General features: G+C 43.1%; 1 protein-coding gene across 1 annotated transcript in view; it reads right to left on the bottom strand.

Annotated features, from left to right (window-relative positions):
- Positions 1 to 11,051, bottom strand: part of LOC135202860 (bifunctional coenzyme A synthase-like) — a 62,693-nt gene extending 51,642 nt beyond the window's left edge. Inside the window, 1 exon segment of the mRNA XM_064232317.1 lies at positions 10,611 to 11,051. Coding sequence (XP_064088387.1) covers positions 10,611 to 11,051 — 441 coding nt within the window.
- Positions 11,052 to 11,535: the final 484 nt, after the last annotated feature.

Genomic DNA, 11,535 nt, shown 5'->3' with positions numbered 1-11,535 from the left:
TAACCTTGCATTCCACTTTCGAGCACACCCTGGCGCTAGCAGAACTACATCCAGACATTTTTAAGGGAAAAATAAAATCTAAAGCCAAAATCAAAAAACAGTCCAAATCACGTATGCCAAGCTATCGATCCAATCAAAAAACCAAAAAGTCAAGAGGATACTCAAGCAATATGAAAAGTTTTCCAAAATCCTGAGGCGGAGGTGTGTAAACAGGTGTTTACGACACCGGCGACAGAAGAAATCTGATAGAAAATGGGAATGGTTCCTGATACCCGCCTCCCAGCGGCGGGAATGGGTACTAACCACCCTAACTCCCACTACGTGTGTCGTAAGTTTTAGAAATTCTGTCGGACTTCAGAGAATACAGCTATATATATATCTGACAGGTAAGTTTCATGAACAAAATGTTTGTTGATTCCTTACCTGATAAGAGAGTTGTAGCCGGAAAATACTGAAAATACTGCCTCTGGTTAGCAGTCATCCTGTCTTATCATGTAACAGCATGGTGGTAAACCCATGCAGTGCCTATCAAGTGAAACTCTTAGCTATATGTAGTATATAATTACTGGGTAAGTTGTATAATTAAAAACAAGCTTTTCATATAATCCCATCACCTGTATTATTGCCCTCAAATGTTTCCATGCTAACGAGTAATTTGTCTGCCACACAGATTCTCATGTAAGTCTAAATCACTTTCTTAACTTTATATGTAGATGAGGCAGAGAGATTTGGGCTGGAAGGAGAGCAATTTCTGATTGAATGACCTGCTTTCAAGAAATTTTTTTTTTAAGATAGTCTGAATTTTTCCAGATACATACAGTATACAACCTTGATGCCTTTAAAGTATTATGGCACAGGCTGGAGATGACCATTGGCACTTGGTAACAAGGTGATTAACAGTGGTAGGATGGGAGGTAGGGGTACAGCCCACTCACCTATTGATGATAAAATAATTTGTATGAGAAAAATTTTTGATATTTATTCCTATGAGCACACAAACCTTCATCTTTTATATATGTGACTTGGTCCTAAGGTGGGAGGACTATCTCAGGGAGCTAACTAGCACTGTTCTGCTCTTAAGGAACAAGCAAGGTTGTGAACCTCTACCACTTCATACTAGTCTGTGCTTATAGTGAAAGACAAGAGGGAAACACCTTCCCAGAAATTCAGATTCATCAAGTACAAGAGCAGAGAGAGCCAACTATAACTTCCTATACAGCCTGGCATAGGGATGCACAAGCTGATATAAGAACCCTGTGCCAGAATTCAGTTCACCACATCCCACTCTATTAAAAGTTCATTGGAATCCTGTTTGTCCCATTCCTGAAATAAAGGTCAATAAATAGCAATACTAGCGTCTGGGATGGATGATAACACTCCACATATACCACATCCCCTCCACTACCAAAGGGAGGATGGAGGGAACACACCATCACACCCAAGTTTTACTACAAGCATTCAATTATGTAGCTCTCCTGTATCTGCTTGGCCAAATGAACACAAGCTGGGTTGTTGACAGGTGGGAAGGGTGGAAAAGGAGGGACAGGACCCTAAATCTGACCCTTCTCTTTATTCAACCTTAGCCCAACAATGCAATTTAGGCAGGATAGAAGCTTGTCCAAAAGGGAATGATACAGAAAAGTTGAACAATCATCATAAAGCACTGGGGAAAGAGTACAAATGCCTAAAAGTCTTCCCTTGTACAAAGGGAAAGGATCCCTATTAGTCAGGATCCCACCCTCAATTCCTAAAACTGAAGTGACTTTTCAGACAGCCAAAGTTCAAAGAGAAAGAAAACCATGACTACCAAAAGCTTCCTATTGGCAAACCAAGCCATTAATTTGGGGTGTTGCCCTAGAGTCATGAATGATTCCAGCTCCTCCAGGGATTCCCTGCAGCCATTTGGATCTTAGGCATGGTCCCTCATCTCCCTAGCAGGAAAAATGGCATAGAGTCTACTTCGTTGTTGAGGAAGCAGATGCAGCTGGCAAGCACAAGAAGGAACACAGATACAACAGAACTTCCTTCTGCTCTTCTTTCTGTGGGAAAGCATGGCCACCACTACCACTGCCAACCTCAACAGCCTCTTCCCTGGAGGAGTGTCCAGAACTGATAACTTCCCCTTGGTAAGGCCAGACTCTGAGCAAGAAGACAAGGTTTGACTCCTCTTATGACCAGGTGGGCTTTGTAGAAGAATCTGATGAGGAGCTTAAAGACAGCAACTCCATACCATGGCCCATGCCAGCTGTTAAGACTACCTTTGAAGGAAAAAAGGTCATGTCCTAATATTATAGTTTATTTCTGAACATGAGAGTAAATATGGGACAAGTACACAGGCACAGTGTTCTGTCCCAAGCAAACCATTCCCATGGCATACTTGGAGTACTACTACAAGTGAAAATCAAAGCCATGAGGTTAAAGCAATCACCATTTTGGGTAATCTTCATGCACAATATGAATTAGCAGCCATTGTAAGGGTGGGTACGTTGAGATGCTTAACTTTCAGGCCAAACCTCTTCATGAGGAGTTCTTAAAATGAGGAGTGGCCACCTGGATTGTAGAATTGCTATTCCTGGGGAGCTTCTCTCTCATCTTCCCTAATGAAAAACATGTAATGTTTTCATAACAGTACAAAATTTTTTTCGTACAAACCCATTAATACAGTAGAACCCTTGACTCACGAACGCATTGACCCACGTACAACTCGATCCCCCGACCAAAATTATAGGTAAAAATTTCACCCTTGACCTACGAACTAACTTTGAGATACGAACAAAAAAAAATGCGGAAAATAAAAATTCTGTTTGGGTCATGAACTAATTTTGAGACATGAACATTTGAAAAATGCTGGAAATTTCTGGAAAATAACAATTCACTTTGTTTCACAAACTAATTTTTAGACACAAACATTTGAAAAATGCGCGAAATCGCCCAGCACACGTGAGCGTTTGAGTTGCCATGGGAACAGCCATCCTCCAGCCGCCCACGCACGGCGTCACCCACGCATCGCTCTTTGTCTCAATCATTGTGTACAAGACGTTCGTCAATTCGCTTAGCATTTTTTGCGCTAAAACTTGTGATTTTCTTCATAATGGGCCCTAAGAAAGTGAAGAGTGGTGGTGAAAGTAAGAAAGTGAAGAGTGATGGTGAGAAGAGGGTGCAGAGAAGATAACCATTGAAATAAAGAAAGAAATTATAGAAAAGTTGAACGTGGTGGGGTTCGCGTGACCGATATCGCAAGTGAGTACAAGATGGGCCAAGTCGACCAATTTCGACAATTTTGAAAAACAAGGATGCCATTAAAGAAGCAAATGTTGCGAAGGGAGTGACAGTACTAACCAAGATGAGATCGCAAACCCTCGAAGAGGCAGAAAAAATAATTTTGAAGTGGGTACATGAGAAACAGATGGCAGGTGATAGTGTAAACGAGCCGATCATCTGCGAGAAAGCTCGGCAAATGTATCAGAGTTTGCTGAAGGGAAACTCCTTCTACTAGTGCCACGCCAGATGATTAAGGCTAGTAAAGGGTGGTTTGATAACTTCAAGAAAAGAACTTGGAATTCACTCTGTAATTAGGCATGGTGAGGCTGCTAGCGCAGACAAGGCTGCTGCTGAGGCATTCGTGACTGAGTTTGCCGAGTTCGTGGAGGCCGAAGGATACGTCGCTCAACAGATTTTCAATTGTGATGAAACGGGCCTCTTCTGGAAGAAGATGCCCAACAGGACATTTATCACCCAAGAAGAGAAGGCGCTCCCAGGCCACAAGCCAATGAAGGGATAGGCTTACGCTTTGTTATGCTCAAACGCAAGTGGCGACTTGAAAACTAAAGCCGCTACTTGTCTACCATTCAAATAACCCGCTCGTGCCTTTAAGCAGCACAACGTAAATAAGCCAGACTGCCTGTAATGTGGAGGGCCAAATACAAAAAAGCATGGGTGACACGGAACTTGTTTATGGAGTGGATTGATGAAGTGTTTGCGCCGACCGTGAGTCAGTACCTAACAGAGAACAAGCTACCCTGCGGTGTGCCTTCTGATCATGGATAATGCCCCGGCACACCCTTCGTACTTGGCTGACTGCAGTGAACATGACTTCATTCAGTTCAAGTTCCTTCCACCCAACACGACCTCTGTTCTCCAGCCCATGGACCAACAAGTCATTTAGCAATTTAAGAAATTATATACGAAGGCGCTCTTCTCCAGATGCTTCCGTGTAACTGAAAGAGACAAATTAACCTTAAAAGAATTTTGGAAGAAGCACTTTAATGTTTTTCACTGCATAACCCTCATGATAACGCATGGACTGAAGTTACGTACCGCACATTAAATTCTGCGTGGCGGAAACTTTGGCCCCAGTGCGTAACTGTCCGTGACTTTGAGGGCTTCGATGCAGAGATTGTGCAAGAAATTGTGTCCATGGGCAACAGTATGGGTCTACAAGTCAACGACGAAGATGTTGAAGAATTGGTCGCTGAACATTCAGAAGATTTGACCTGCGGACGAACTTGTTCAACTCCACAAAGAGCAGCAGGAGCAACTTGCTCGGGAGCAATCAACTGACGAAGAGGAGGCTGGGGAGGAAGTTACAGATGTCAGCAGTGATGTGATAAAAGCCGCATTGGAAAAGTGGAATGATGTCCAGTGCTTCCTTGAATTGTATCATCCGGACAAAATTGTTACGAAACAGGATCGTGAATATGCTCAATGAAAATTTAATGAGCCATTCAGAAAAGTTATGCAAGGAAGGAAAAGGCAACAGACATTGGATAAGTTTGTGATTAAACGTTCACCAAAAAAACCTAGAAGAGTTGAATCTCCGGAACGAGATCTCCCCGACCTGGATGGGGGAGGGTCTCCTCCGCACAATAACCTCCTCCCCACCACCACCCTCCTCTTCTCTTGTCCGTCAAGCCAGAAGTCTCGCCAGTCATAGTAAAGTGTTCACTTTACAAACGTTTTTTATAGTGTTAGTTTACCATTTTAAATTATATTATTAGATATATTAAGGTTTTTTTACACTGACTTTTACATTATCTGTTGTAAAATAAGGCCACAAAATATACATAATATATATTGGTTCGTAGGGGTCGAGAACCAATTAATATTATTCCCATTAAACCTTATGGGGAAATTAGCTCCGAGTCACGAACAATTTGGAACACGACCAAGGTCTAGGAACGGATTGTTTCGTGAGTCAAGGGTCTACTCGTAATAAGGTAGGCTACACCCTTCCTTTCACACACTCATTGGATCCCCAGTGGTAAAAGGCCTGCTGGATGGAGAAGTGCATTATTCTCATGATAAAGGCTTGACTTGGATTAGCTCTAAATGAAGAAGGTATCTTACGATAACAGGTTTATATAAAAGATGCTGATATTTAAATTAAATACATAATGAATCTAAGAAATCACAAACTGATTAGTAAAATGCTTGAATAACAATCCTGCTGCAAAGAAAACACCAAAGAAACAGTGAACAGAGCTGTCAAGAACAATGCAAGTATAAACTGAAGAGATGATGACCGAAACATTAATACAGGCACATACGTATATGATTAATGGGATTGAGTTACAGCAAATTCAAAATTCACAAAACTATTAAATGCAAATCTAATTTTGGATTAAGTCATTAAGTACTCTGGCAAATCTTCAAATACAGTACATACTGTATTATAAAAAATTCTAATAAAGCAAAGAATTCAGATTACAAGAACTTTATGATAGTATTCATGACTCCAAACATCTTTAGTCTTTAACATGACCCAATGTTAAATGTGCAATTAATAACAAACCTATTTCAAAAGGCAAGAGGACCTACCCATTGTCCTTTTGTTTAAACATCCCACCCAATAACTTTAAAACAACTGAAAGCTGATCATACAAAAGGCATATCCATCTCCAGTAGAAACTTAAAGAGATGACACTGTATGACATGACCCTATCAGAAATCATAACTACTTTTCAAAACGACTATTGTGGGTTAAAAAAATAAACTGAATATAAATACTGTTTTCTCTAACTCAACTCAAATGCTAAATTAACTTGATCAGTGTAAAGTACTTTCTAACAACTTGTCTAGCTTTCAGATTACCAAATAGATTTAATAACTACTGTATTTTCTAACTTGACTCAAAATGAACTTTTTATAATAAAACTAATACACATTGTACAATACGTTACCTGAACACCTGATTTAGCCCTAGGTCCACTGACCAGCAGCCGAACTATATCTCCACAAATTATCCCAATAAGTGAGTACTATTTAACTGCCAGCACTATCAATGCTGCAGGTAAAATTTGTTTATTGAGTTACCTGTGTTACTGTTGAATCATTCACTACTGATCGAAGAGGGGAGGAGGGTGGGAATCATTCAATATTAGTTTTATTATGAAAACTTCATATTGCAATATACTCCCTGAACACCTGAATTATCGCGATTAACAACACTTAATTGGAGGTGGGATCAATCTAATTCAGCCCGACCTGCCCACGGAACCTAAGTCGGTAACTCAGTATCCACCTACTATGTATCCATTATGCAACTTCACCTAGTTGCTCAGCTGGGTAGGTGAGGATGCTTGCAGAGGAAGTACCTCGACATCAGTCTCGTAATTAAGGTTTCGTCTCGGTCGGATTAACCTCCCATGTGGTATTCTCTATCTCTCATGTATGGAGGGGAAAGTGAAGCCTCCCGTGTGGCTATCTAGCCTCTCACGTATGGAGGAGCAGGTTCTTCGAGATCTTGGCTGCTTACTGATGACGAAGATCATGGTCAGGAGTTGAAGACATTCCAGCTTGCCCAACAGTATCTGCCTAGTTTCCAGAACAAGGAAAACTCTTTACATGAATGCAAAGCTATAGAGACTGTAACGGACTTAAAACTAATACTGATTACCTGAACCCTACCCTCTAAATGGAAGAGAATAATTATAAAATTGCGTTGGCCGCAATAAAGGGGCCTTGCGAGTAACCCTCCTCCAAAAACTTTATCCTTCAAATAAAAGGATGTAAAAACCGACATCGACTTCCAAGTCGCCGCCTCCAAGATTGCCTACACCGAAAAATTCTTTAGGAACACCGAAGAAGTAGCCAATCCCCTAACACTGTGCGCTCTCGGGCACAAAGAACCACTAGAAGACTCCGAAAGGGATGAAAAGCCATGAGACGCCCGAGAGATAACTTCCCATAAAATGAAACTCATAGCATTTTTGGAAATTGGACAAGATGGGTTCTTAGGAGAAACAAATAAGGTCCTAGGATGAGGTAAGAGCTTTACTACTGTGAGGTATAAATAGACTTTTAACGCTCGTAACGGATACAACCGTATTTCCGAATCGTCGCCCGCAACGAAGTCCTCTAAGGAGGAAACTTTAAATGCTCTTGATAGCAGATTCAACTCAGACTCCGACTTTGCCACAAATTCGGGTAAATATGAGAGAAATATGTCTTGTCCCAAAAATGATACCATTCTAGCTACTGCCTGTATCTCACCCACCAACCCCCCCCCGGCCATAGCGAGGGTGACTACGAATAACACCGTCTTCATTAATTCCCTTAACGATAAGGTTTCTACCGATTCGAACGCCAGAGAGCTCAACAATTTCATTACAGCTGTTAAATCCTACGATGAGGCCCGAACCAGAATAACTGGTCGCTCAATCGTAAAAGATCTTAACAGATCATGTAAGATCCTACTGCTACCAATTTCCAGAAGGTGGAATCTAAAAGTGCTACTGAGATTTGAAACTGTATCCAGCAAGAGTAGTTATGCTAAGTTGTTTTTTCTCTCTAGAATAAGAGAAATTCTGCTACTTTTGCCATGTCCCTCCTTCCAGTACCAGTTACGGTACATCGCCCATTTAGCTTGATAAAGTTTTCTCGCCAACCTTCTTATGCAGAATGGCAGCTGTCGAGCCACTGCTTTAGAGAGACCCAAATGTTGCGCTGTTTGCTGGACAGTCTCCAAGCAGCTAGCCTTAGCACGCAGAGGTTACGGTGGAAGTAATGGATGTGCAGCTGTTTGGGTAGATCTCTCTCTGGAAGGAGTACCAGGGCTTCTGTTAACATTTCCAGAAGGTCCAGAAACCAAAGTATCTGCGACCAGAAAGGGACTATCAGCGTCATCTGTGTGTTGGAACTGTTCCCGAGCTTTATAGAACTTGATGAATCAGGCCGAAAGGAGGGAATGCATACACCTGCAGATTGTTCCAAGAGTGCAACATTGCATCCGTCCCTCACGAAATCGAATCCGCTACCGGGGAAAAATATACCGGCAGGTGAAAGTTCAGTCTCGTGGCAAAAAGATCCAATGTCGCTGACCACCTTCTTAACAAATGTTGCACCTCTTCCTGTACTAGTGTCCATTCTCCCCCGAGAACCTACTGTGACCAACTCAATGCATCTGCTAAAACACTGAGTTTCCCCGACACGAATTGGGGAATGAGGGAAACTCTGCAATCTTCGCACCAATGAAGCACCCTTTGCGCTATGTCATTTAGTACTGGCGATCTCGTTCCTCTTTCCTTCTTTAGGTATGACAATGAATGCTGTGACGTTGTCTGAGAATAGAGCTACTACTTTGACCATTACTAGCTCCGAGAAATAATTTAGAGCTTCTTCCACTGCTCTCAGTTCCTGAAAATTTATGGATTGCTCCCGATCTAGATCCTCCCAAAGGCTGTTGGCCTGAGCTTCCTCTAAGGTTGCACCCCAACCCCAATCTGAGCCATCTGTATACAGATGAACGTCTGGAAGGGGGAGGTCCAATCTTACACCGATGGTCAGATGACGTTTTTCTGACCACCACCGAAGATCCTTCAAGCAAGAATTGTCCCAGACTACCACTGCGTTCTCTTCCCAAAAGTCCCAGCGATTCCTGAGACATACCTGCAGAGAACGCATCCGGAGACGAGACCCTGGAACTAGAAGCGAGAGAGGACATTCTTCCTAACGAGCTCTTCCATTCGCTCACTGGTTGAGCTTTGTCTGACATAAATACTTCCAGTTGACATAGGACCGCCAGTATTTATTCTTGTGTCGGGGAGGGAAAACCCTCAAAACGATGCATCTGAATTTCCGTCCCTAAGTAGATCTTTACTGAGATGGAATTAGAGAACTCTTGCGAAATTGATCCGAATCCCTAAGGATTGGCGTAGGTATAGTAAAAAAAAATCCCTCACCTGAATTACTTCTTCTTCTGATGAAGCCTGAATCAGCCAATCATCTAGGTACCTTCTCGTACGAAAGCCCTGACGATGCATTATCCCGGAAACCGGAGACATTACCCTCGTGAATATACCTGAGGTGCTGTGGTCAGACCAAAGAAGACCTTGAACTGGAATGTTCCGGATGGACCCAAGAACAGAAGGAACTTCCAAGATTCCTGATGAATCGCAACCTGGAGATACCCATTCTTGATGTCTCCACCAAAACCATCCAGTCTTCTCTCCAGACCAACCACAGCACCGACTGCGAGGCTTCCATGTGAAACTTCATCGGTACTACCAGCTGATTGAGACCTGACAGATCTATGATGGGTCTCCAAAACCCTCCAGCCTTGGTGGTAACAAAGATTTGGCTGTAAAATCCTGGGGAAGGGGGAGCAGGCTCTATTGCTCCCTTCTCCAACAAAGGACTGAATCTCTGCTGCCAATGCAATCCCTCTGATGGAAGACGGGGAATAACTGGGAAGGTATAGTGGAGAGTCAGGCAGAGGAGGATGAGAATGGAAAGAGAATCTGTACCCATTCTTCAACACCTCCACTACCCAACTCTGCACCTCCTTCCAGATCTCCAAGAAGCGGAGCAAGGACAACCTCCAACCAGTACAGGCACGAGGGCAACATAATCCTATACTATTCAAAAATCCGTTCTTTTCAAATAGCCAGTTTTAGAAGAAGGGACATGTATACGACCCTTTAGACGAGAAGCGAACCTTCTTTGGCAATTTTACTGGGGACTTGGAAGTGGAAACTTGCCTGGGGATGCCATTCTCGAACCTTTGGGGAGCTTGATCTTTGAGCCGCAACATGTACCATGGTTTGTTGCGACTCTACAGCCGACGCCGATGAGATGAAATTTACCAGTCGACACGTTCTACTCTCTGAATAAGCTGTTGAAGAGTGCCAGAGGGTCCCTAAACAGAACCCTCTCGTGAATATCTAGAAAATGCGGAGGAAGATTGTTCAAAATTAAATACCTCCTCTTCTTACCAATGAAAGTTGTGCATCCAGCAAAAAATCTCAGCTTGGTGAGCTAAACCCATAGAGACTGAGGTGATAAGGTCGTTTGAACAAAACTGGATCTGAAGGAAACAAAACCATCCTGTTTCAGAAAACCCATTAAACCTGACAACATCCACATCTAATGTGACATAGCCTCCCATTGATTTCGGAAGGTATCCTCCATACCTGCTTCATGTAAAAAGACCGCAATTGACCTATTTGAAGAAGGAACCCTAGACAGAAGCGTCTCCGCTGATTCGTTGAAAGGAACTCTGGTACCCGAAGAAGGGTTACCCGCTACTCATAAAACCCCTTCAGATTAGGAAGCAAGGTCAATCCTGTCAACCCGAACATGAGAGCTCCCAACCTAGTGTCTGCCTGCCCAACCCGACCAAACTGGACCAATTTACTAGAAGTCTGAAGAACAGAAGGCTTGGTTGAACACATCTTAAACATCGCCTGATTTGGCGGAATAGATTCCTCCAGAGCCTTTGACTGCGGATAAAGTAGATGGATGAATTCCGCCATCCGCCTGTATTCACTTTCATTAGCCTGAGAAAAACCAAACTCAGGGACCAGCTCTTCTTCCAAGGAGAATTCCCTATCAGACTGGTCCAACTGAATCAAAGCAGGAATGGAGACAGGACAAACACCTGAAAAAACTACACCTGAAGCACCGGACTCATCCACCTCTTTATGCGCCAACGATCCGCCCAGCGTACCTCGGCTCATACCTGAGCCAACTGCAATTGGTTGAGTAAGACCCACACCATGAAGATACGATGACACAATGCCTGCAGCAGTATTCTGAACAACTGAATGAGCCATCCCAGTACCCAACCTCCCTGGAATCAGAACACCTGGCTTAAAGGTGCTGGGTTAGGTAATCCCACACCATACAATGACGATGATGCAACCACTGAGCAAACTGTACCCACCCGGCTGTGCAAACACACTACTGCTCGAAGACGATGATGAAATGCCTGAACCTAACATACCTGGATGAATCAAACCAGCACCTAAGAGCTGAGAAGCTGCAATATACCTGACCCAACTGACCCAGGATGGATCACCAACCCACCTGGACGGAAATCCGGAGCAGAAGACACACTGCTAAATGGAGGGGGAGTGTTTACTCCCAAATAACCCAAAACCAAATCCGAACCAATATCGTACACCTTAGTTACAGGAAGAGATGAGCCTATTGGAAAAGCTGAGAAAGAGGTTGAAGGAGAGGGCAAATGAGAGAAAATACACTTGGAGTGACTACCAGAACTCCCATCACTGAAGTTAGACAGGTAGGGAACATACT

The sequence above is a fragment of the Macrobrachium nipponense genome, chromosome 33 (genome assembly GCF_015104395.2).
Source record: "Macrobrachium nipponense isolate FS-2020 chromosome 33, ASM1510439v2, whole genome shotgun sequence".
Lineage (NCBI taxonomy): Eukaryota > Metazoa > Arthropoda > Malacostraca > Decapoda > Palaemonidae > Macrobrachium > Macrobrachium nipponense.
The sequence above is the reverse complement of the archived record's forward strand: the minus strand, read 5'-3'. Positions and strand labels throughout refer to the sequence as shown.